This window comes from Chiloscyllium punctatum, chromosome 9, assembly GCF_047496795.1.
Source record: "Chiloscyllium punctatum isolate Juve2018m chromosome 9, sChiPun1.3, whole genome shotgun sequence".
Taxonomy (NCBI): domain Eukaryota; kingdom Metazoa; phylum Chordata; class Chondrichthyes; order Orectolobiformes; family Hemiscylliidae; genus Chiloscyllium; species Chiloscyllium punctatum.
The window spans coordinates 113,657,581-113,684,706 of NC_092747.1; the positions used below are offsets into that span (position 1 = coordinate 113,657,581).

Consider the following 27,126-nt stretch of genomic DNA (forward strand, 5'->3'; position numbering starts at 1 on the left):
ATTCACTGGAATGAAAATGTAAAGTTACTAGAAAAGACTCATTGAAAATACTATAGACGAATATTTTAGGGGATTATTTTAGTCTAAAAATCCATGAGCCAAAACGTAAGCATCCAGCTCCTTTAAATGTGCCTTAAATCCATTGCCTCTCAAGCATTTGAATTACTCTGCTGATTACTCAAGAGGTGCTGAAATGTTCACTTACTCTGTTTTAGCCCCATGAGATACAAGGACATTTAGACAATCCAAACTTCCTGATCGTGCTGCTTTATGGACAGGGGTTTCACCCACAACATCCTGCAGTGAAAAGAGAGGAACATCACTGTATAGTCTCTAGATCTCATATTGAAACTGGAATACAACAGCTGGTCAATCAAATACATGAAATATCTCTTCAGCAATAACTAGGTGTTTCAAACCAGGTCTGTAAAGTGTTCACTAATCTAAACTCAGAACTAACGAGAGAACGTGCCATTGTTTCAAAAGTAGAACAAACATAGGGATTTCACAAGATAATTTTCATTATTAGTATTATTCCAGTTAATTTCAGATTTAAATCCTTTATAAAATAGCCATGGAAGAACGCATGTTTAAAAAAGGCATTTGTACCTGTTGAAAGGGTGAAAAAGGCAGGGCCTCTGAGGCAATTAAATCTGCCTCACTCAGCCAAACATGTAACCACACACACAAAATATTATCCCCTGGGAGAAAAATTGTGCAGACTCTGGGGAAAACTGGAAAACTCCACTTCAATTTTCAAAAACAACCCCCCCCCCCCCAACTAAGTTGTCAGCAGACTGCAGTTTCAAAGAACTCATCATTTTTCATATTTGACTTCAAACCTACCTCAACTGATGAACTCTTCTCCCAGGAATGTGACAAATACCCTTTTAAGGTGCTTTAACAAACATTTACTCAGGGGGCAAGAAATTCGAAATCTCGGTTAACTTTTTGAATTTGGTAATATGAGAAAGGTTCTCAGTGCTATAGTATCACCACACACTAACAGACACTTTCAGGATCCATGTTTTAGCATCCCAGTTCTGTCCTCCAAGTCCATAGAAATGCAGCCATTCAGTTCATCATGGCTAGGCTAACTTTGAAAGAACAGTGGTATGCAATGCCACACCCCAACTGTGTCTGGAAACATGCACTCTCCTCATTTTCAAATGATAAATTCCCTTTAAATTACTTACGGAATCAGCTTTCTATCACCTTTCTGAGGTACAGAGCGACTTAAGATTCCAGTGACTTTGATTTCATCTTCACTAGATCTTTTGCTAATGATTATATATCTATCATCTATGGTTATTGACCCACTTTCCTACTTTTTTTTAAAATCAAAACTTCACACGGTTAGGTCATCTCTTAGGCTTCACCCACCATACAATATGACTGATTATGGTTCTTCATGGCCTTGATGAGCACTTAGCCAAACCCTCTTTTGAGTATGGCAACTAACTTTAAGAATATATTGAGTGGAGGTTTTTCACAAATTTCCAGAGAGATCAGTCCTAACCATTTCAAGGTCTGTATAAGCTACAAAGGCATTATTTCCTCTTTAGTCACCAGCAGAGACCTATCTTTAATTTTCCTTCTTGGCATCCCCTACACCGGGTCTTATCTTTGAATTGACATTTAAACAAATCTGTAAAGAACTGTTATCATGGTTTACCACGCCAGGCTGCAGCAAATTTTGCGCCATGCCAAGTAACATGGTACAAGCTTCCTGCCCCTCTGACATTAGTACATGACTCTTTGTTTCTGTATCAACGCTGGCCAGCGTAACCCTTAACTTTGCTAAAAAATTGCCCCAAAACATAAAAGTAGCGATGCTGGCAGTGCTTCAAAACCTAAGAGAAGCCGTGAAGTGCTTCCCATTAGTTAAAAAAAAATGTAAATTCTCAACTTGATACAACAAGAAAAAAAAAACGTATGCTGAGGTTGCTAAGATTTATGAGAAGAATGAATCTTCCATTCGTGAGGTGGTGAAGAACGAAATAAAAATTCGTTCCACTTTCGTTGTGACACCTCAAACATCAAAAGTAACCTGTACAGTGCGTGATAAGGTGTTAGTGAAGATGTAAGAGGTAATAAATTTGTGGGGTGAAGATATGAACAGGATGTGTGCGCCTATTGACAGTAACATGTTACGGCAAAGGGTTAAGTCTATACAAAGACTTTAAGAAAGAATCCACTGAAGAGAAGGATACCAAACCATTTACAGCAAGTAAGGGATGGTTGCACAGATACAGGAATAGGCATAATTTGAAAAACATAAGAATAACTGGAAAGAGTGGGTCTGCCAATGAAGAAGCTGTGCCACGTTTCCAAAAATTTTTAAGAAGTTGATCGAGAAGGAAAACTACCATCAAAACAAGTCCTCAATTGTGATGAAACTGGCTTGTTTTGGAAAAAGATAGAACATACATTCACAAAAGTGCAAAGCAGGGACCAGGGTTCAAAGCGTAGAAGGACAGATGAACTCTGGTACCACGTGGCAATACAGCAGGGTATATGATCAAGCAGGGTGGTGTACGGAGTGAAGAATCCTCACGCCCTCAAGAACAAAAACAAAAACTTCTTCAAGAAGGGGAGTAGAGACAACTCTGGTAATTACAGATCAGTGAGCCTCACTTCGGTTGTGGGGCAAGTGTTGGAAAAGGTTATAAGTGATAGGATTTACAATCAAATTGACAGAAATAAGTTGATCAGATAGTCAGAATGGTTTGCGAAGGGTAGATCATGCCTCACAAACCTTTGAGTTCTTTAAGAAGGTGACCAAACAGGCTTTGCTTGAGGGTAAAGTCATTGATGGTGTATATGGATTTCAGTAAGGAGTTTGAAAAGCTCCCCCCATAGGTAACTGCACAATACATGGAGGCATGGCACTGAGGGCAATTTAGCGGTTTGGATCAGAAATTGACTAGCTGAAAGAAGACAGAGGGTAGTGATTGATAGGAAATGATCATCATCCCGGAGTTCAGTTACTAGTGAGGTACCACAAGGATCTGTTTTGGAATCACTGATGTTTGTTGTTTTTATAAACTACCTGGATGAGGGCGTAGAAGGATGGGTTAGTAAATTTGTGGCTGACACTAACGTCAGTACAGTTGTGGATAGTGACATAGATAAGCTGCAGAGTTGGACTGACAGGTGGCAAACAGAGTTTAATGCAGAAAAGTGGGAGGTCGTTCACTTTGGAAGGAGCAACAGGAATGAAGAGCACTGGGCTAATGCCAAGATTGTTGGTATGTGGATGAGCAGAGAGATCTCGGTGTCCATGTATATAGATCTCTCAAAGTTGCCACCCGAGTTGATAGTGCTGTTAAGACGATATATAGTGTGTTAGCTTTTATTGGTAGAGGGATCGAGTTTTGAAACCATGAGGTCAAGCTGCAGCTTACAAAACTCTGGTGCTGCTGCACTTGGCGTATTGCATGCAGTTCTGGTCACCGCATTGTAGAAAGGATGTGGAAGCATTGGAAAGGGTTCAGAAAAGATTTACCAGAATGTTGCCTGGTATGAAGGGAAGGTCTTACGAGAAAAGGCTGAGGGACTTGAGGCTGGTTTCATTAGAACGAAGGTTGAGAGGTGACTTAATTGAGATGATTAAGATAATCAGAGGGTTAGATTGGGTGGACAGTGAGAGATTTTGTCAGAGGACAGTGATGGATAGCACGAGGGGGCACAACTTCAAATTGACTGGTAATAGATATAGGACAGATGTCAGAGGTAGTTTCTTTACTCAGCATCACAGGGGTGTGGAACACACTGCCTGCACCAGCTCTGGATTTGACAACTTTCTGGACATTTAAATGGTCATTGGATAGGCATATGGACGAGAATGGATTGTAATGTTCTATTTGCCCATTTTCTGGCAACACAATAACAAAGTGTGGGTGGCAGCCATGCTTTGTACCGAATGGTTTCACCAATGCTTCATCCCCGAAGTTAAAAAAAACTTCAAGATAGCGGCGATCCAACAGGTCTGCTTTACTGAACTCTGCACCACAACTCAGGCAAATTGGTGCTTTTACCATCCCCTTACTCACTGCTTTGGTAAAAAAATTGGTAGTTTTAAGTTCCTAGAATCTTCATATATTCTTGTTAGCAATTAGAGAAGATGACTAACAGTAAAGGACTGTGTGGATCGCAACAAGCAGGGCACCCCCCGCAGCAACAGACTCACCTGTGGCTGCAGCGTCAACCTGGGTGGAAGCCCCACTGGGCTTACCTGCTCAGGAGAGTCGGGCTTCGGAGTTCATCAAACTCGCCGAGAAAAGATCACGTCAGCGATGGAGGAGACCTGGACCAGATTGGAATCAATCTCAGCCATGCTGCAAAAGCGTGAGCAGGAGATGTAGTGCCTCGGGGAGTGTGGAGAGGAGGTCAAGTGGCTGACTGTGGCATTGGAGACTGCAGCTGAATCCTGGGCAGCACAGATCCAGGCCTTGGAGAAGCAGGTAAGGGCCTTAGTAGAGCAGGTCAACAACCTCAAACACTGAGGTCAGAGGAAGAATATCCATGTTACTGGGTTGCTGGAGCAGGAAGAAGGGGCCAGCCAGTCAGCTTTCTTGAGCAATGGCTGCCACAGTTCTTGAGATGGGAAACGAAGGAGGGCTGGGTACAGACCAAACTTGTTCACTGGTCGGACCAGCACCCCTGCCCAGTTCTAGTGTGATTCCAGTCCTACAGAGGCAAGCAAAAGGTACTGGAAGCTTCCAGAACACTCGGGAAAGATCTGCAGGCCCTGATTTATTAGGGATCGAAGATTATGTTTTTTCTGGACTTTTCTGCAGCTGTGATCCATAAGAGGAAAACCTTTGATGAAGTAAAGAAGAGGCTGAGGGATCTGGATACTCAGTACTCTAAGATACTTGGCAGTGTTATGTTTCAGCCACGGAGGGTCCATGCACGTCTTTGACTCATTGTAAAAGATAAAGGACTTTTGGACACTTTAAAATAGACTGGATTATTCAAGCAATATGGACAAAAGTGGTTCCTTTTCTTTCTGTTGTTTGCTTCATTCGTCTGGTTTTGTCCCTTTAATATGTTTCTTTTTCTCTTCCCTTCTTACTTTTCTGGGGTTTGGGAAGCGTTGTCGTAATCTTTTTGGTTTGAATTTTACCAATAATAACAGGGATCGATGTATGGGTGGAATGGGTGAAATGCCCACTTTTAATTTGTTTGAAAGACTTATGTATTCTTTACTTTTTTGTTGCCTGGGTTTGGGGTGCGGCTTCAGCAAGAAGGAGCCATGACGGTATTTGTGGCGAGTGAGAGTGTCCCGTATGGGCAAGGGGGAACCTATTATCTGTTTTTTTGCAATGGTTTATTATAGGTGTAGTTTTTAGAAGTTTTGTTTCGGTAGTTTCTGTAGTTGTGTTTCTTAGACTCTATGAATCTTTCATTGTTTCCACTTGGCGCATTGTGAGTAGATTCTTTCTCTCGGGGGTTCATGAGCTGTTTCAGATGGTTATGGCTAGTTCATTGTTTAAATGGCGCACATGAAATATTAAGGTGAGTCACTTATCAATTAAGAGAAACAAAGTACTTTTGAGTCTTAGAAAGGAGAGGGTTAATGTCACTCTATTGCAAGAAACCCATCTTGATGATAAGGAGCATCTAAAGTTGCAGCAGGGAGGGTTCGACCGGGTGTTCTTTTCACCTTTTAACTTTAAAAGTAGGGGAGCAGCTACACTCGTTCCGAAAAATCGCCCATCTCAGTTGTTAGATCAAATTAAGGATGAATATGGACAGTTTGTGATTCTCAAAGCTTTAATACATGGTGAGGAGTACAATATTCTGATTGGTTACTGCCCCCAGCACACCCCCTTAAGTTTTTATTGAATGCACTTTCCAAGTTCGTGCCCCTTGGAGCATACCATACGATTATAGGAGGGTATTTTAATCATCTCATGGATCCCACAGTGGACATGATGCCCAAGGGTCTCCCAGGCACCTCCCCGCAATCTAAACAACTGGTGGACTTATGTGGATATAATTCTGGGTCTTAATGTCCTGCTTCACAGCCACCTGATGAAGAAACAGCACTTCCAAAGCTAATGCTTCCAAATAAACTAGTTGGACTATAACCTGGTGTTGTGAGATTTTTAACTTTGTAAGAATGTAATGCTAAGTTCTTTTTAAGAAATATATTTTTCGTTTACCCTTCAGTGTAATGTAAAAATGTCCAGTATTTAAACTGTGTACACAAGATATATTTCATTGCTCCATGGTAACTCAAATGTCACAAACTCATCATTCCAGAGAGCGCGCACAGGTATAATAAATGTACTGTACAATGTATTTTATTATTATTTCACATCAGTAATGTCTGATAGTATGTAATTTCTCATTTAGATATTATCATTGATGTGTGCAAACAAAAACAAGTTATATACAGGGGTCACTGCTGTCAGCGCTAAGTCTCAGAATGTTTTCCCTGGGGATAGCGGGGGACTACTGTAATCCTGACATCCTCACCAACCTGGCCTGCCAGTGCCTCATAAGGTAATCATGTAATGAGGAAGTCCAATCCTGTTGATCCATTCAGAAGGATCCAAGTATCAAACAAACTGATGAGGGAAAAGGTAGATCATGCTTATGATCAGAATGGAATCCTGGTACATAGCTGAGATAGCTTGAATCTGGAAGATGTTGCATTAGCATAGCTCTGACATTGAAAATGAGAAATACGATATTCTGCTGCCTAAAGGGAATACCATTTTTTTTCCTAACAGTGACAGTGAGGTATTAAATATATCAGCTGCAAGCAATCTAATTCAAGAAAATGTATCCAGTATTTCAATCAGTGTAAACTTTATTAATTGTGAACATTAATGCCAACTATGACTCAGGGATCTGACTCCAGCCTCATAGTCAGGTAGGCCCAAAGAATTAAGCTCTGCTCTAGGACTTAGCCACATAATCCAGTTTGTCATTTCAGGTTAGTGACGTAGGACTGCCACAATGCTGAAGGATCAGTGGTGGAGTGTGCTGCAATGCCAGAATCAATATTGAGGAAACTCACTGCCCACTTTTTGAAATGACACATAAACAAAGGCCTTGCCTGAGTGTTCACATAACACACAAACTATTTAAAAGAGGTTTTCCTACTGTCCTGACTAAAATTTATCTCCATTTGTTTTGTTGCTGTGTGATATTGTATTGTACAGAAACCGACTGATGCATTTATCTACAGAACAACAGTGATTTAGATCAACTGCAAAACACTTTGGTACACTGAGGCAGGCAGGCAGGCACGGATGGGACTGGATACATTTCATTTCTTATTAATTTTATTGGTTACTGTTACAGGCAATTTAAATCTAATCTTGGCAGTGCAACAAAAATGAACTTGTCCACTTTGGCAGGAAGAACAGAAAAGCAGAAATTTATTAAATGGAGAGGCTGCAGAACCCAAGGTACAGAAGGATCTAGGTGTCCTAATACAGGACTCACAAAGTTAATACCATGCACAGCAACAGGTAGGAAGGCAAATGGAATGTGAATATTTAATGAAAGGGGAGTGGAATATAAAAATGGGGAAGTTTAGATAGTTATAAGGGGCATTGATGAGATCACATCTAGACTACTGTGCACAGTTCTGGTTTCATTACGAGGGCATAACTGCAACAAAAGCAGGTGAAATAAGTTTCACTGGATTTGATTCCCGGGATGAGGGTGCTATTCGATGATGAAATATTGGACTGGGTCTGTATCTTTTGGAATTTAGAAGAATGAGAGGTGATCTTACTGGAATACAAGATCCTAAAAGGATTGGACAGGGTGAGTTTCCTTGTGAGAGACTTGAGATAGGAGGCAGAGTCATGAAAGAAAGGGGTTCCCTGTTTAAGGCAGAGGTGAGGAGAATTTCTTTTCTCTCAGAGGGACTAGATTCTGTGAACTCACTTCCCAGAAAGCAGGAGAGACAGGGTTAATGAATACTAAGGCAAAGGTTGAGATCTTTGTGACTAACAAGGAGTCAAAAGACATCTGGGTAGACAGGAAAGTAGATTTGACACCATAATCAGATCAGCCATGGTCTTATCGAGTGGGAAAGCAGATTCACGTGGTTAAATGGCCTTCTCCTCCTCGTTCGTATATTGTTTCTTATATTTTGCAGAAGTCTCACTGTAAAAAAATGATGGAAAAAATTCCAACCAAAATACCAGAGCACATGAGTAAATACAATCCTTCACAGCAAGGATTTCAAACACTTACTAAATAAAGAATTGTGCCACGTGCTTTGAAGTAGGTTAGGCCAAACTCTGAACATTATCTCTGCAGTCAGGAATCCATTTTAAAAAAAACTGTCCTAATTATTGTAAATGACGTATGAAATTAAGTCCATAAATTCAACTGAGTATATTCTTAATGGGTAAGGATTTTGAAACTAGTCAAGTCATTTGCTGCCAAATCTAAATTACACTTACTTCCAAAAACAAAATGAGTCTATTAATATTCTAGTGTGTCCAAATGACAACAAAAACCCACATAAAGTAAATTGAGACAGACATACACAGAGTAGAACTAAAAAAGGAAGATGGACACACTGAGGGAACATACAGTGACACACAAAGTGTAGAAATGCAGGGAGAGAGATACATGACATGCATCACATGTTTCCTGCAATAAATCTGTAAAGTTTATCCAAAACAGTGACTCACATTTCCACAATCTGAAATACTGGTCTGAGAGGCTTTTTACATTTTATTCAGTTGTTTTAACAGGAACTAGGCATTGTGAATGCTGTCTATGGCTACCAGCAATAGGACAGCTTTATGGCAACTATAGGGAAGTTGCCGGAAGCCTCTTGTTTAAACCAAAACTATCATGTTATTGTCTGAACTGATGGAAACTATTTTGGACTGGGGTCTCTGAGCAATAAAGATCATATAATGGTGAATACAGACCTGATGAATACACAAACTCTCCTGTTCTTTTAACTTACCTGTATGTTATAATCTGCCCCTGCTTGGATCAGCCACAACAAGCCTTGAGGATGCCCTCCAAAAGCTGCAATATGGGCTGGAGTCTGCGCAAATCGTGATGTTGCGATGTTGACTCCAACTCCTGCCTGCACCAACTGCATTACACACTCCAGCTACAAAACAGAAGAGAAGAAAGTGAATGACCAGTTTACCATGTTAAACTGTTACCCATTCAATGCATTAACAGCAATCCCTGAAAATCTAACAGGGTCACAAACAGCGAGATTTTTAACCTTGTGTGTTCTCAAACAGAGTACGCATAAATATGCATTTTCAAATTTTTTTTCCAATCAACATGATACTACAGGCTCCATTGACAGCAGACACAGTCTATTTAGTGCAGAGCTCACATCTGACAAAGTTCCAGAAAAGTGAGGCCAAATGTCAAATCAAGACACCCATAATTAAAAATAAAAGTAAAATATCCTTTTATTGATAAGAAAAGCTATTGCTTTATCAGCAAATGATAAAGAAGAAAATTATAACTTGGAACCTTTAAAGAAAGACAAACTTCTGGTAACTCCAGGAGTTAGATGCCCCAATTGGACACAAAAAATAAGTCACTTAAACGGTCATCCAATGACTAGCACACTTGATTATGGATATATAGCCCATGGTGGATTTAGAAGTCAAATCACCTAGAGACAACCCAAGGCCTTTTCCAGTTATGCTCCTGAGGAATGACCAAGGGTCATTCTGAAAATAAAGACACAGGGCTTTAACTTATGTGTTCAATTCTTACTTGGTTCAGTATGAAACAAGTTAGAGCAGCAATTGACACAAGTTTTCTCCAGTGAAGTTCAAAGCACAGATTAGTCAATGTAGCCCAGCTGCCAATGCGTTAAACAGCGCAAAAGGACAGAATCAAAGTCTGTGTTTTGCAGAACAGCAGTAACTTGACAAAGAGATAGTCTGAAGCAGAAGCTCCAAAATGTCACAAATCCTTTAATCTTTTGCAGAATGTGGACATCGCTGGTCAAGTCAATATTTTGTTATCCAAATCCAACCGCTCTTGAGCTGAATGCCTTGTTCTGCCGTTTCCAAGGGGTGTAAAATGTCAACCACATCTCTTGGGCAGCTTGAGTTATATCTACACCAGACAGATAAGGATGGCAGATTTTCTCCTCTAAAGGTCCCAAGATTCACAATGTGATGATTTGAAGTCCGAAGACTGAAATACTCTTTGAGCAACATGTTGTGTAAAAAATCAATCCATTTTAAATTGGAAGAAACAAAGAAAGGTTGTATTGCACGCTTATCCATCCCAAACCCTATTCCACAGATGACGCCAAGCAGATATAGACAAAATTGGTAGGATTGTGATAAAGATTTCTGGTATAGACAAAGAGCACTTCCAACATTCCAACTACCTAACAATCATTTAAAAAACTGTAAGACTGCAGGACTCTGAATAACTTTTAAAATTAACGATGTAACAAAAATTGGAATGCTCTTTGAAATGATAAATTAGTTTACCACTCATGCAATCCTGTACAGAGAACCACAGATTTGGCTGGTTTGGTACCTGCCAATCCCCATCCCCAACCCCTCCTATATCCCCATCAACTATACAAAACATTGGGACAAGTTTATGTATATTAAAGGCATTATACAGGTTTAAACTCTTGCTGGTAAATACATTTATAATGCTGTATTCCATAAACAACAGAATCAGACAGCACTGAAGACAGCTGGTCTATCCATCATGTTTGTACTGACTCTTTGCTCAAGCACTCTCAGTCTCATACGATATAGTTCTTTGTGCTTATCAGAACATCAGAAATCAGGTGAGTCAACATTCACCATTCAAACATACAAAGCAGCAGCAGCAGCAGGAGTAGGCTAATCAGCCCCTGGAGCATGCTCTACAAATCAAAGCGAAGAAAATGGCAGCCTTTCGAGAAAATTGTCAAAAGTAATCTTAGTTCACATTGTGTGTTCTCTGTTTTCAATATCACTTCACCTTTCAGTCCCTTCAAGTTCGGCATAACTGATGCACTGTTGCTGTAAGTAAACTGAAATTTGAAATGTGCAGCAAATAGGAAGATCGCAGTACCACTGGTGTGGTCTGATCATCTAAAGTTCCAGTCCACAAGATTTTGCAGTTGTCAAGACCTCCCCAAAACTGACAGCAAGACTATTCCAAGTCCATATGGCATATCTAAAATCAGGAAGACCACAAACACAAAACAATTTAACACAGTATTATCTACCTTATTACCACAATGAACAGTTTGGAGAGTAACACAGATAGACTTAAGGAGAAGCTGGACAAAATGGGAAAAAGAAACAGAAGCGGGGTCGCTAAGGTTCAGAGGAAGGTGGCTCCTGTGCAACATAAACTGTAATATAGACTTGCTCAGGTCTTGTCTGTGCTACGAAATTTCAAAGTTATCTCAATGCATCTGCACAAAATTTACACTATGTATACATTGAATGGGTCAAGATTAAAAGGAGAGATAAGTAATTAGTGAATCACACTTTGGCCACACACTTTCTTGCAAATATTCTTGTACATCATACAGGAGAGATGAACCTGCCATTAAAGACCAAGGCAGAAAAGATAGACTCAACCTGTAAAGTCTTTAATAAAATCACAATTTTCAAACTGGCACCTCAGGTCTTCAGTACTCGAAAGCTTTCTTAGCAAGATTATGTGGAATATATATAGGTCACATTACATAGAGGTTTCTTCAACAAAATTCATTCGAGCTCAACACCCAGCGGTTGTGTATCAAACATCAACATACTCCATACTGGTGTCAATACTTGTTGACAGTGGAATGCTAGTCAAAATAACGGGGAACAATCTCTGCTCAAAACTGCACAGCGACACGTGGCAACCACTTAAGCAGGGAGAAAATCCTTGGATAAACATCTCTTGTAAGAGATTAAATCACCCATCCTTCATGAGCCACGTAACCTGGAAATCAGCTCGACTGCAATAGCTGGTAACATGGAAGATTCATATAATGCAGAAGCAATCTATCCTGGGAAGACTTTGCAGTCCACATGCAATCTAATCCCAGCACTGCAAAATCGGGGGGATTCAGATTATTTCACTTAGCAGCGCTTAAGTTTTCGTTCTCTTACTTGTGTAAAGAAAAGAGCACCAAAGAAATGGTTTCCTGAAGCAACTTTCATATTTTAATGAACATTTTGTCAGGTAGAAACAAAAATATGCATTCCTGTAGTTTACAGCTGCACGTGTCAGTTCACTCCTTTTGAACTAAGCATAAACTTCCTCTTGATTGTTCTAGTTTCCTTGACTAAATTTCAATTTTGTAAATACAGAATTCCATTAATGTTTAACTTAGACTGTTACCTTTGAAACTTTGCAACAGAGAAGATTGACAACTTCCATTGACAAAGAAGGTTGACAAGAGGGACAGAAATTTCATGTAATTAGCAAGAGAATCAGAGTCAAAATAAGAAGAATATTTCCAAATACAGCATGTCATTGAGCTGAAAGGAAGGTGAAAGCAGATTCAATAGTAAACATCAAAAGGGAGCTGGATAAATCCTTGAAGAGTAGGAGAATGGGACTAATTAGAAAATGACTGCAGCCTTCATTTTCTTTACATGTAATAACTGAAAATTCCTCTATCATTTGTAAAAAAAAACACTGCCCTGTGATGAGATAGTGAACAGAAATAATGTCGACAATCACTTCCTTCTTTCACATCAAGCAAACACAATTTTATCTCCAACTGCTCCTAACCAGCAGGACTAAAGTGACCAAAAATACAAGGAGATAAACATGTCCACATTACTCAGACAATGCAACTGCTCATACATCTCCCCTTTATGAAGAAGAGAGGACAAGAATGATCCCATGATCTGGCATTAAACACCTTTTTTTTTACTGGATAGCTGTAATATCTGTCATTTATTAAATAGACAATATTTTCTTTATTCAGAGTCAACTGTTTGCAATTGAATGATCCCATGTTGTACATCTGGTCAATACTTCAGGATTTGCTTTTCAATTTTGTATGATATATTTGCACCTGCTACACACGAAGACTCAGTAGCTATGCTCTTCCAATACAAATCCTCTCCAATTATCTAAATCGGTTATATTACTATATGTCACTGTTGAATTTAACACTGGCACATGTGCTTTACAAAAATTATTTGGAAGGATCAACACATGTTAAGACACAAGATATCATGGTTAGATACTGACATTATAAACACAAACCATGGAACAACCCACATGCCTGAAATTCTCAGTTTACATCTAAATTTGGGACATCAAGTTTTTGTTTTTACTGGCAGAAAACCATGAATATGAAAAATTGGTATGTAAGTCTCTACTCACAAAAGTTCCAGAACTATACAGGTACTACGTCCTTCTCAAGTCTAAGCATAACAGACGTAACATTTGGAACAATGAGTTAAAGACTGCATCTCCAAGAAATCACGTGACTTAAGTTAAAATGATAAAGTCGGCCACCTAGTGACGTAAGTGCTGGGGTATTAACAATGTAACTTTTATAAGCCACAGAAAAGACAGAGAGCCAGGGCTATAAGTAGAAAAAAATCATTCCAGTTGGAAAGGATAGCTTTTATTTTGTAGAAGTCTTCTGGCCATCAAAGCTGAAAAGTGTTAGGCTGTATTCGCAGCCTCAAAGTAATCAAAGTACAATAAGAGTTGGCTTGTACGCCCCAGCGAGAGAGGGAGAGAATCACTTTTGGTGATATGCAGAAAGCCAAAAGGAAATGCTTATGTTCTCATCAGTTCACTGAAAACTTTTAAAGTGAAGATGGGAGTGATACTTCATTGAGTACATCAATGTAAAGGATATCACTGGAGAAAAAAGGATGAATCATGACTATGAAGAGATATTTGCAAGTTGCGTCTTTTTTTCCTATTCTGTAATAATTTTATGTTCTTTTGCTGAAGGTACATGGACAGCCTCAAGTGAGCATATTCAGTGACTGACCACTACAGTAACCAAATTGCAAATATAAAACTAATGGTCTATGAAGCTAGATTTGTCTAGATTCTGACTGTCTAATCTTAAAACCATTCAGTTTTATAAAGTAAATAGTGTTTGAATACATTCTGTTCCTACATGGAACAAGGACCTTTGAATTAATACATGTGATCACCAGTAAATGCAAACACACCACAAGCCTGACTGGATCTTAATGTGGTTGTTAGCATAATTCTTCTCACAGTCAGGACTGTTAAGCAAATGTTGTCTAATTGCAAAATGCCATTTAATGTTGGACAGTAGCTTTACAAGCAAGGACTGGTTGGGTGCAGTCAGTACCTTGCTTGTTGCAAATTGTTGACAGGATGCGCTGATTGTTACAATCCACCTCTCTGAGACTTATCAAACATCACACTGGCACCGAAATTCCTACCCTACCGTACTCATTTGCAACATTGACAGAATGTGTTTGTGGCTTGACAGCAGCATCCTGTTAATGGCAATGACATTAATTCATAGGGCCTTGTCCTTTTCAGGGAGAGAAAATGTACAAACTTCACCTATTTCAACTCAACAGAATAGCTAACAGACTCTCTCTGGTTCATTTCTCCCGAAATGTCAATTTGCCTGCTCCTCGGATGCTGCCTGGCCTGCTGTACTTTTCCAGCACCACGCTCTTGACTCTGATCTCCAGCATCTGCAGTTCTCACTTGTGCCACTATCTTGGCCTGTCAAAGTCAACCTGACTTGTTAAAATTTAAGCAAAACTGGGCAATTAACGGTCAAGTGTCATTAACTGGCATATTCTCCATTGCAACATCTCTACTGATCAGAATCTGCTTATGAGTCAATCAGTACTCCTCTCTCAAACAGTATAAAATTGTTTCATCTTTTTACCTTGGTATTTCTTGTGAACTGACCAGACCAGTGCAAGGTGAAAAGTTTCAATTAAATGCGTCTCAGCAATTTATTAATGACTTGGACAAGGGGAATGAGTATTGTAGCCAGATTTGCTGACACTACAAAGGTAAGTAGGAAAGCAAGTTGTGAGGATAAAAGGAACCTGCAAATGGATATCGATAAGTTAAACGAGTGAGCAAAAAATTGGCAGATAGAGTGCAATGTAAGAAAACAGGAGGTTGCCCACAGTGACAGAAAGAATATAAAAGTAGAGAATTACTTAAATTTAACTTCAAAAAGCCTAGAGTGCTGGGGGAAATTGAGGATCATCATACATAAAGTACAAAAGGTCAACATCCAAGTACAGCAAGTAGTTAAGACAAATGGAATGCTGGCCTTTAGTAGCAAGGCAGATAGCATGACTTACTCATATACTCTACGACCACACCTGGCATTAGTGAGACCATAATTCGAGTCACGTACGGAGTTTTGGCCACCTGACTTACTTACACTGGAAGGGGTTAAGAGAAGGTTCATGAGGCTGATTCTTAGGATGGGGCAGTTTGCCTCATGAGGAAGTGTTTCACAGGTTGAGCCTACACAGAATGGAGTTTAGAAGCTTTAGACGTGATCTTAATGAAACATAAAATCTTGACTGAGTTTGATATGATGCTGAGTGGATATTTCTTTTCAAAGGGGAATGGAGAGCTAAGGACCACAGTTTAAAAATAAGGTCTTCCATTTCAGATGGAGATGAGGAGAAATTTGTTCGCCCAAAGGAATATTAATCTTAAGAATTCTCTTCCTCAGAATGCAGTGAAGCTGCGACGCTGTATGTATTCAAGATAGTGATCAACAGTCTTTTTTAATGTACAAAGGTGCGAAGGCTTATGGGAAAAGGAAACAAAGCGAAGCTAAGCCCACAATCTGATCAGCAAGATCTGACTGAATGGAATAGGAGGCTCAATGGGCCACATATTATTTATCTATTTTGTTTATGATCAGGAGAAGAAAGACTGAGATTCACATTTCTGGTTATCTGAAGGGAATTGCAATACTGTCAGGGAATTGAACCTAAATGAGCTCCCAAAAATCAGATTGCCTCGAAGTTAAAAGTCTTAATGACAGCAAACTTTATTTTAACCAGCACCCTTGATAAACTAGCAAAGATTATGCATTTTAAATATTTCCAAGTTATTATTATTGTTCTGACCAATTATTAAAGTTTTCTTAATTTATTTACCTCAATTGCATGGCCACACAAAATATCAACAGTCGATTCAATTTTGAGTCAATTTCTCCTCAAATACAAGATCTACCATGACGTCTGAGTAGTCAGTTAAGTGCGTGGATGAGAAGGCTCTCTGCTTATAAGTTTTATTTAAGGCAAAGTTGCATTATTATTCAAGTGATTTATGCTGCAAATAAAATATAACTGACATATCTATCCCCTGCATACTTCTATTCTGTTTCTATTACTTTGTGTGCTTTTTTTAAAAGAATAGATTAGATTCCTTAGAGTGTGGAAACAGGCCCTTCGGCCCAACCAGTCCACACCGCCCCTCCGATGAGTAACCCACCCAGACCCATTTCCCTCTGACTAATGCACCTAACACGATGGGCAATTTAGCATGGCCAATTCACCTGACCCGCACATCTTTGGACTGTGGGAGGAAACCAGAGTACCCGGAGGAAACCTACACAGATACAGGGGGAATGTGCAAACTCCACACAGACAGTCGGCCGAGGCCGGAATCAAACCTAGGACCCTGGTGCTGTGAGGCAGCAGTGCTAATCACTGAGCCGCCGTGCCGCTTTTGCATTCGGTGGACCTCTCAATTATCTAGAATATTTGATGCTGGCAAACTCCTTGTCCCATAGGTGCTGTATTTAAAAGCATAGTTAGTTTGACCAAATGTTTATGGGGAGGGATTGTTCAATGAGTTTTTTTTTCATCATATTTATCTGTTCAGATAATTAAGTGAACGTTATAGAACCAGACTGATACTTTAACTTCACAAATCTCTAGCTATCTTTGAATCAGCTATAGATTATATCAAGTGCACTTCCTACCTGAGCTTCAGCAGTAGGATGAACACTAAACCTGTAGCATGGCAATGAGAAAATACATTTATTTAGTAATAAGTGATAGCTATGACTCACTACACATTTTACAACAAAGATAAGTTTAACTATTTCACTTTGCAAAGTAGGAAAGAGTTGTCATGGCTGTTGTCCTAAGCTGTAATAAGCACAAATCAAATACAGGGTTGCTCAATATTAATCTTGGTATAACCCATTTTGTTTTCATTGAGAGTTTATTTGGTCTCTCCTGGGAGAAAGTGAGGACTGCAAATGCTGGAGATCAGAGTCGAAAAGTGTGGCGTTGGAGACGCACAGTAGGCCAGGCAGCAACTGAGGAACAGGAGAATTATCGTTTCTGGCATTCCTGATGAAGGGTTTATGGCAGAAACGTCGATTCTCCTGCTCCTCAGATGCTGCCTGACTTGTGTTTTTCCAGCCCCACACGTTTTGACTCTGATCTCTAATGGGACCATCTAATTTGCTGAAAAACAATTTTCAAACGTCACAACACAAGGACATTTAGCTGCCAATCAAACATAATACAAGAGGAGATCAGACGCTGATTTCCCAGCAACTAGTATTTCACTATCTGATCAGTCAAATCAGCAAAGGAACAGAATCTCCAACTGCCATCCTAGTTGATATAACTCAGTTCAAATCCCTATTACTGCATTTGCTAAGCACACTCTTGACAAAGGGCGAATGAGGGCTGCTGGGGGCATAAGCTAAGACACGACAACCTTTCTAACCAATAAAGACAAGTACACCAATCTTGTGAAACAACTTGCAAGTTCCCCCCTACAAGTAAAGCATTTTGATCTGAGGTATATGTGAGAATGTGTATAAGGTATAAGCAGGCAGGGAAAGATACAAGTTTGAGTTTTGGGAAACAAGAGGCTCAACTGACTATGACTTAGATCAGATAAGACCTTGCAGTTAACAATGGGGTGCTAGAGGCAAGGGTAAAGGGTTAACAAGGTGGAAAAGCATTCATTACATAGAGCCATTTACCAATATCAGAAGTGTTCAGTATGTAAGGTCAATTTAACAAGGTGAAAAGTATTCATTATGTGAAGCCAGTTAAGGTTAAGAACATTCACTGTAGCAGCAGATGGCTTAATCTTTAATGTTGATGCTCGCTGATTGCAATGATCACCCAATCAATGCGTACGTTGCCTTATCTGGATGCTCCTCCCTGTAAAATGACTACATAATTCATTAAGAAACTGCTATTCCAGAGAAGATCATGAACTCATGTCTCTGTGCACACAGGCAATTATTCTCGCTCCCTCCAGGGCCCGGAATAAAGTGAAGGAGGTAAAACTATGTCTGAGCGTTTTGCTTCGACTGGGGGGTAGGGAAGAGAACAGGATGACATATGGGCCAAATGGCCACTGTGCTTTACATTCCTTCTTCACCTGTGTTATTATCCAGTAATTCCCAAATTCAACCATATCAACATAAGAACAGCATCCAGTCAAGTTAACCAACAAGTCAACAAACTATCAAAAAAAAGGCACAGTCTTACATGGGTCATCCATGTCCAACAACAATAAATCACACAAATGTTTACATTTGAATTAAGTGGATCCTTTATACACCTGAGTAGACATACCATCAAACTCTGGGCCTTGTAAATGAAAAGAAAAGTGGGCCATATTCTGACTGAATCTATTTGCTAATCTCACAGGCATCAGAAACCACTCCACAATACATGAAGCAACTTAATTTATGCTACAAAGAGGTATTGACAGTTAAATCGCTAAATAGATGGTTTGGATTATGGCGTTCTATGAAGTAATGCAGTTACTTTAAATGAATTGGTGATTCATTTGTCCATTATAATATCTGCTGCTATCCTAATATCCTTACTTATAAACAGAAAGCACAGGATTTGCTTCAACTGTCCGAATCCTTAAAAGGATATCATTAATCTTGCCACGGTCATGAAGAAACAAATGACAAAAGTAAATTCACAAATGTGTTTAAACAACAACCCTTTTAACTATCTGTGCTTACCATGAATAACACCCAGTGTATTTTCACAGTGTATGTGCGCCTAATGCTTTTTAAAAGTTCAATTTGGACAGGGTTACCACAGCTGCTTTGTAAAATCTGGCATTCATAAGTACATATTCTTATTACTTAAAAATAATTCTGCTGACTGCTCTTGGCACCAGAACCACATTTCCTGAGCCTCTGGCATCTTCAGCTGAAAGCAACTGCTACAGTAACCTGAAACAAAAACTCACCCTAACAGTAGTAGCAAATAGCTAACAAACTATCCTCCTTGCTCCTGCAAACTGTTTACTAAATCAATTAGTGGTAATTCAGTTTGAAGTAGCTAGCTGAGACAGGTTAACTGAAAATAAAAAGATGCCATTCATGTGATTTCTTCATTTATGCATTATGATTTCTCCAGGTGCAGTGACAACCAATTTTATATCAAACAAGATCCCATACTGTCAAGTGAAATAAATGAGCAGTGAATATATTTTTGGCAATGCCTGTTAAATGAAAAATCTTGATCACTTGATGAGAACAATAAATAGTGTCTTTGGATTTTAAATATTTCTGCAAGTATAAGACATGGATGGGACCTCAGCTTAACATCTCAGCTCAGTGGCAAGGACCAAATTGTACATGACAACAGTGCAGAAGGTCCATCACAGCTCAGATGTGCAGCCGGATGAACAGAGACAAAACAGGTATAGAAACTGCTGTAATCACCTATTGTACACCTGTGTTCAACTCTGCTCGTTATCTAAGAAAAATGTCCAGATATTTGACTTTGCAGAGAAAAATTAACCTACATCTGAATTGCGAGGAGTAAGTGAAGGACCTAAGATTGAGACAGGAAATGGATCAGGGCAGAAGCCATTAATGAATTCAAAGTTCTTGAGTAGATAAACTGAATTCAGATCTCGCCTTAATTGAGACCCAGGACATGAGCAAACTTAGGAGAGAGAAAATACAAAGCCATTTGCAATTCAGTTATTTATCAAACATAATGCAAGTAACCAATGGAGGTTGGGAGGGTGCCAGCTCAGACAAATTTTACACAGCAGGACTAGTTGATGGAGGTGCATTAACTTCAGGATGCAGCTATAACAACCTTTCTGGTTATGCACTTATCAGAGATCCGAAATAATTATCATAATCAGAAAATGAACAGTCAAAAGGTAGTGAAATGATTTGACAACAGGCATAATTAAAGAATTCAGAGATGACTATCTCCCCAAACTAGGAACCATTCCTAATCAGAAGTAAACTGCACCCGTCTCTAATTCACTGGACATTTACACAACTGTTTAAATAACACAATAAGAAGTTTACATTCAAAAACCCAACTCAACCAAATAAAGTACTATCCCCTTACACAGTAGCTTCCAGACTTTTAACAACTGTCTGCTGACTTACAATCTAATCGCACTGACAGAAGGTACCGCTTTGTGGTGGATGAATTTGGACAACTTAACTCTTAGCTCTCAAAAACAGACTGGATACATGCACAGTGAAACAAACCAGCTGCTTACATACGCACCATGAAACAAGCCAGTGCCTATTCATAGTCAATGTTTGCAAATGCTTTCAACTGTCTAAATTCCATTCTGTTCACCATCCTCCTGCCAACTAAGCAAACAGCAACAAGGAAACAATTCAGCCACTCAAACCTGTTCTTCCATATATTCAAAATTTGATTTGATTTATCCTTACACTACAAAACAGCCTCTGGACTCAATTTGGAAAATCCTCTTTTTGGTGGGGGAGGAAGGCTTCAGGATTTCCCCTTCCCATGTCAACAGTTAACATTGACTCCCAAATGCATATAACATTTTGCCTATCCAAACCTTTGCAGTCACTGTGGGGAGAGGCAACAGGGAAAGTGATATATTATTTGCATCCAGTTTTAAACAGCAAATTTAAGAATAACTGGGGAAATGTCAGAACTCTCCCCTTGTGCAAATACTTCAACATAATCAACGTTTTGATTCTTGCTTAATTATTGAAATCTGCAGACTAGAAAGGAACATGTGAATGCCAATCAGAAACACAGCAGATGCTATGATACTGGCCAACACCTCTCATACTTCCAGTTTCTCTGTAGTTGATGGGCTACAGGATAGGTTATCGTGCAATATTAATTCATCAGAGTTAGGGAGAAAAGAAGCTTTTCTGGAAGGTATGAATCACTGCACAAACTGAATTAAATTTTATACTTAGCAGGAAAACGTCCAGAGTAAAATCAGATTGTTTCAATGATCTGCAGGCCACTTGGCTTATCAAGCCTGCCACATTGTTTCCCTTCTGCTATTTTTCTGTTCAACTGTCCAGCATACTCACTACACATCCAAGATATCTCCATGTGACTCCAAGTCCCCTTTGAAATAATCAAAAGGTAGAGAATACTATGTGCTACATGCAAACATACTGCTTCAAACACATCTAAAAAGTTCTCACAAGGATTAATTTCATTTGTGCTTCATTATTAGTGTTTCACCAAGAATGAATCAGTATTTGCTTTTCTGTATTCTTGAAAACCACCCTCAAGTTGATTGTTAAACATCTCAACTGGCTCAAAGAAAAGTTTAAATTGGAGCCAATTAACATTCAGACCCTCTCATCCTTGTGGAAGGTCCAAGTGAATATGGAATGCAACTTTCCCATCATATTCACATCCCTCCTGTCTTGTGGGGTACCGAGAAATGTATCATATGCTTGTACGAAATACCACAGTATTAACTTAGCAACATCTTATGCTCAGTGTAAAATACAAGGTTTTTTGTTTTGAACGTACTGGGAGAAAACATTGTTCCTTCCTTTCCTTGCAGTTTCTAGCTTTAAATTGATGTTACCTCTGTACAAACGGTTGTCTTGGAGCTGGCCAGCAGCAGAGAATGAATGCTCCAGTGCTTCTGATGGCCCGCCTCGCAGCGTATCAATCAAATTTCAAAGCTGTAATCAACCAATCAACCTGTACTTTCAAGCACTGCGATCCAGTACCTAATAATCTTCACAACAATTTGTACAAAGAAAAGGTTAGAGCGTACCTAAAACAATATACAGGAACAAAGTGAATTAGGAAGGGCAGCACTTAATACAGAGTCTTGTCAGTTTGGAGGTATTCCTCCTAACCTCAATAAAAGTTACGTGTAGATTAGGTAGGAATGTGTTTAATGTGTGATTTTAGTTAGAATTTTTGGCACATTCTTCTCAGTAAACTCCAGATTGCATCTGATTGCACTGAGGCCTGGGGGAAGTGGAAATGAAACAGCACAAACCTTAATGTGTTAAATCAATGATCTTTCAACACAACTCAGGTCTCAAAATATAGCGGACCCAAAATGTTTCACTCCATAGACGCTGTCTGGTTGGCTGTGTCTTTCCAGCCTTTTGTATGTTCTTATTTCAAATTTACTATTTACAGCATTTTGCTTTTTGTACAAAAAAAGATCTTGTTCTTTTCTTTAAAAAGGGACTAAATTTGAATATGCTCTTCACTTGCTGGATGTGTCCTTTTGAGAATTTACAACAAATGTAATCAGCTCTGTTTTTTTCCCCCCAAGAGGGAAGAAAGTGAGATGAACTTTTGCACTGAGTGCTCCATCCACCACAGCATGGGAGTTCTTGTCAACATGTAACATCTTAACATTTCCTACATAGGGTGAGAGGCTCAAGGGCAAGGAACCACATGGAAATTTGCCAGATTACATAACTCTGGCATATTTGTGCAAGATGCCTGTGTTCTATATGGAGAAACAATGTTTGCTCTTGTGCCTATTCCTATTATCTCAGTCCTTGTGCAGTTGGCTGTATGTTTCATGGCTAGTACTAACATGAATCCATTCCTTAATATTAAACAGTCTGGTATAAAATATCTATCATTGTGGAACCAGGGGAACTGCAGTCTGCTCAGTGCCTGGCACCCTGGCAAACATGGTTTTCTAACTGTATGGTTCCCAGGTGATCATAAGGGGAGGATTCCATGAAATTCGCATTTTGCAGGTTGTGGACAGTCTGTTTGCTGATTTCCATCATCCCTCAACTCTAGTTTCCTTTTGCCACTTCTAAATGCATGCAGTTTTCTCTGCTGCCATTGTGATAAGTACTAAACATAAATCTCTCTATTAAACTTAACATGGTGATAAAATTTCTTCTGAGTGGAATATACTTAATCTTGGATGACTGGCAACTACAGTTTGCTCAGTGCCTAAATCCCTGGAGACTGCTATCTGCTAATCCTTGATCATGTGCTGATCTTGAAGGCTTGAAAAGGGAAGTGGTGCTCAGTGTCCCTGGAGGTTCCTGTGAGTGTGTTTGTGATTTTGGAGGGTGGGTGCATATCACTATTTCTTTCTTGGGCAATGGCTTCACATGCTTTCGTTTGTAAAGTAAGACACACAGAACACAAAATTAACACATCATTGGAGATGATTCAGCACTGCCTATGAGATCAGGTATCCAAAATACAAGAGCCAAATGCTGTGCTGGGAGGAGGTGAAAAGCTGGAATTCATACCATGGAATGAGAAACCCTACGACCCTGAGTTTCCTGATGTGGGGAATTAAATTCTTCAAATAAAATGAAGTTAATTCATTTGTTTAGAAAAACATTATTCTGCAATGTATAAGGACTTTGGTTTAAAGTCAGAGTGTTAAGTAAAATGAGAGATAATTTGGTCAGTCAGGTTATTTTAGGCAGTGAACTATTTCTTCATATATTACATTTAAATGTGAAATTCATATTTTCATATTTGTATTTATAGGTCCAGTTTAAGTTAGGCAAGTCAATATCATGTGCTTTTTACACATGATGATCATATGGGCGATTAATGTGAATTTGGGGGGGGTTGAGGATTTTATGCAAGTCTGTAGTTGTAGCAGAAATGAAGCATATTGCTGTTTCCTGTTTTAAAGTCAGAGATTATGTCCTTGTTTCTTTATTTGAATCAGAAACTGCTGTTCCACATTTATAATGGAAACTACCTGAGCAAACCTGTCACACTGGTTAGCCCACTGCCAGTGATGCACTGCAGCATTACCACCAACAGGAAGATATCATTGCAATACGACATGTTTACATCAAGAAGTTTCAATTGAAAATGTGGATACAGGAATTAATAGAAAAGTTGACATAAAATGAAAGTGGATGGAAGATTTTAAAATATTTAATTTAACTTAAGTTTACATATCTAACTACCCATTTAATTCATATATTAAAAATATTTTACTTGCAATTTTATGTTATATCAATGTGACCTACAGTTGTACAGACTGCCTTAACACAAGGTTTATTGACATTCACTGCCTAATGTTTTACTTCTTCCATATTATGCAGTTTGCATTAGTCTATACATAAAACATTTTACATCGGGGGAATCTGACAATATCCAATTATTGCAGTTAATGACTTGCATCTGTAAACACTTGTCAACTCACCCATGTAAAATTCATTTCCTCAGATTTTTAATAGAAGCTGCCTGTGTAAACTTGTCACACTGCAAAGCTGTAATGCCCCGTCACTGGATTCATAAAAGTCGCAAGTGTATTTTACAAGCCTTATTGCTGAGATAAGATGCAATAAAACAGTCAATGCTTGTATTTGGGCGAAGCAAGGTAGGAAGATGGCAAATAATTGAACCAATGTGTGTGTGTGTGTGTGGAATGTGGCTCAGAGCTGGTTTCAAAGCCATATTTTAGATTCCCTACAGTGCGGAAACTGGCACTTCAGCCCAACAAGTCCACCTCCTTTGCATTACATTTTCCCAATATTTAACCGGAGTCTCATGTTTACAATGGATACATAGCATGGTGCCCCTGCAGGCAGAACAATGTAACTGCAGCGTGACATGTTTACATAGGGAAAATAAGCGCGGTGTGGGCGAGGAAGGCGAGGGCAAGTTGAACAAGTGTGCAGACTTTTAATATTTTGGTGGGCTTACGTTGTGAGATTTACACCTATTTAAATGCTGGATGCGGTCATTAATACCTAACCTCCCATCCTTACCTCACACATTCTCTACCTTATTATTATAATAATAACAATAATCCCCTCTATGCCAGGCCCTCACAGCGGCTTCCTACACGATGCGCAGCCGCGCCTTCACATTCCCCTCGGCGGCCCTTAGGCCGGCCTTACCTTGCCGAAGTGAGCAGCCCAGTGGAGGGGGGTCCACCCGTAGAAGTTGTCCTCGACGCCGATGTCGGTGGGGGAGGAGGCGGCCAACAAGGCGCGGAGAGCCCCGGAGTCGCCGTCCCTGCAGGCCCGGTGCAGCGGGAAGCGCAACGACAGCAGCTCCTCGCTGGAGAAGCCGCGCTCCCGCTCCCTCTCCCAGGCCGCCATAGCAGCAATCGGCCCCGGCTCCACTCTCGCTGCCTCAACCCTCCTCCTCACCACCACCACCACCTTCCCCAAACCCTCCCCACCGGCTCAAGGCGGCCCCCTGCTTCCGGGCGCGGTGCTCTCAGCTCGGGCTCGGGCTCGCGCTCGCCCGCCGCTCCGTTCCCCGCTCAACAGGCGCCAAGACAAAGGGAGAGACGTAAAACCCGGAGCCGCGAATCTCGGCAAAGGAGCCCGGCTGGGGAAAACCCGGAACGGATCGATAACACGGACTGGGTTGTTAAAGCCTGGACTGGATCAATAACACGGACTGGGTTGTTAAAACCTGGACTGGATCAATAACACGGACTGGGTTGTTAAAACCTGGACTGGATCAATAACACGGACTGGGTTGATACAACCTGGACTGGATCAATAACACGAACTGGGTTGTTAAAACCTGGACTGGATCAATAACACGGACTCGGTTGATACAACCTGGACTGGATCAATAACACGAACTGGGTTGTTAAAGCCTGGACTGGATCAATAACACGGACTGGGTTGTTAAAACCTGGACTGGATCAATAACACGGACTGGGTTGATACAACCTGGACTGGATCACGAACACGGACCGGATCAAAAACACGGGCTGGATTCTTCAAACCTGGACTGGATTATTAAATCCCAGACTGGATCAATAACACAGGCCGGATCAAAGACACCCACTGGATTAATAACACGGACTGGGCTGTTAAAATTTGAATTGGATCAATAACACAGACAGGATCAATAACACAGACTGGATCAAAAACACAGAGTGGCTTAATAACATAGATTGGGTTGTTAATAACCGGGCTGGATCAATAACACGGAGAGAGTAAGGACTGCAAATGCTGGAGAATTTTCATTCATATTTATATTGATATCCATCATTCCTGATGAAGGGCATATTCCCGAAACGTCGACTCTCTTGCTCCTCGGATGCTGCCTGACCTGCTGTGCTTTTCCAACACCACACTCTCGACACTGGATCAATAACACGGACCAGTGCCCCACAGCAAGGAACGTGGCTGGAAAACCCAGACTGAATCAATAATATGGTCTGCGCTGTTAAAACCCAGACTGGATCACAATAGAACAGACTGACAGACTGGGCTGGCAAGATCCAGATACCTGGACTATGTAGTTAATACTTGGACTGGATCCCCGTAGAATGGACTGGCTTGTTAAAACCCAGAAGGTGTTATTCCATACAACACAGACTGGGTTGTTACAACCTGGACTGGATCTCCATTGCATGGACTGGGTCATTAAAACCCGGAGCAGAGCATCGGTGCTTTGTTAAGAGACATATAAACAGAAGAGTTGCTATAAAACTCAAGAAAAACAAAGTCCCAGACTGGTTCCACTGGAAAGTCCTGAATTGCAGCCTCAGTGATCTGCAGCAACTTCAAAGGGACAGGCATATCCAACTTCTCATCCTCTCATATTTTTTATTAATGGGTAAAGTGTAGTCCAGAGGATGATAGGACTACTTCTCATTAGATGGACAACTGGTGGTGGTTAACCTGAGAGTCACCATACTTTGGATGAGGTTTAGAGGTTGGTTGATCATTTTTGTGGTGAACTTAATCATTTTATTTATTCTTTAATGGGATGTGGGTTTTGCTGGCAAATGCTACATGTGCGGCACAAGGCTAACTACATTTGAAAAGATAGTCAGCAGTTTATTTGGTGTTCCAGGTCTTAAGCCAGCGGTGAAGAACTAACAATATAGTTAGTTCCAAGTCAGGATGGTGCGTGGTTTGGAAGGGAGCTTGTAGATTTTGGCATCCCGTGTGTCTGCTACACTTGTTTTTCCAGTTTGTGGAGATTG

At 40.1% G+C, this 27,126-nt stretch overlaps 1 protein-coding gene across 5 annotated transcripts in view; it reads right to left on the reverse strand.

Annotated features, from left to right (window-relative positions):
• Nucleotides 1–25,477, reverse strand: part of ankrd10a (ankyrin repeat domain 10a) — a 57,285-nt gene extending 31,808 nt beyond the window's left edge. Inside the window, exons 1-4 of one of the 5 annotated variants that reach the window (XM_072578111.1) lie at nucleotides 25,067–25,201; nucleotides 21,784–21,939; nucleotides 8,960–9,112; nucleotides 206–297 (exon numbers count right to left, since the gene is read on the reverse strand). In XM_072578111.1, the coding sequence (XP_072434212.1) occupies nucleotides 206–297; nucleotides 8,960–9,100 (233 nt within the window). In that variant the 5' untranslated portion in view covers nucleotides 9,101–9,112; nucleotides 21,784–21,939; nucleotides 25,067–25,201. Of the gene's footprint in view, nucleotides 1–205; nucleotides 298–8,959; nucleotides 9,113–10,962; nucleotides 14,149–14,502; nucleotides 14,602–21,783; nucleotides 21,940–25,066 lie in introns of those variants that run through there. The other 4 variants (XM_072578107.1, XM_072578108.1, XM_072578110.1 and 1 more) reach the window with 4 other exon arrangements.
• Nucleotides 25,478–27,126: the final 1,649 nt, after the last annotated feature.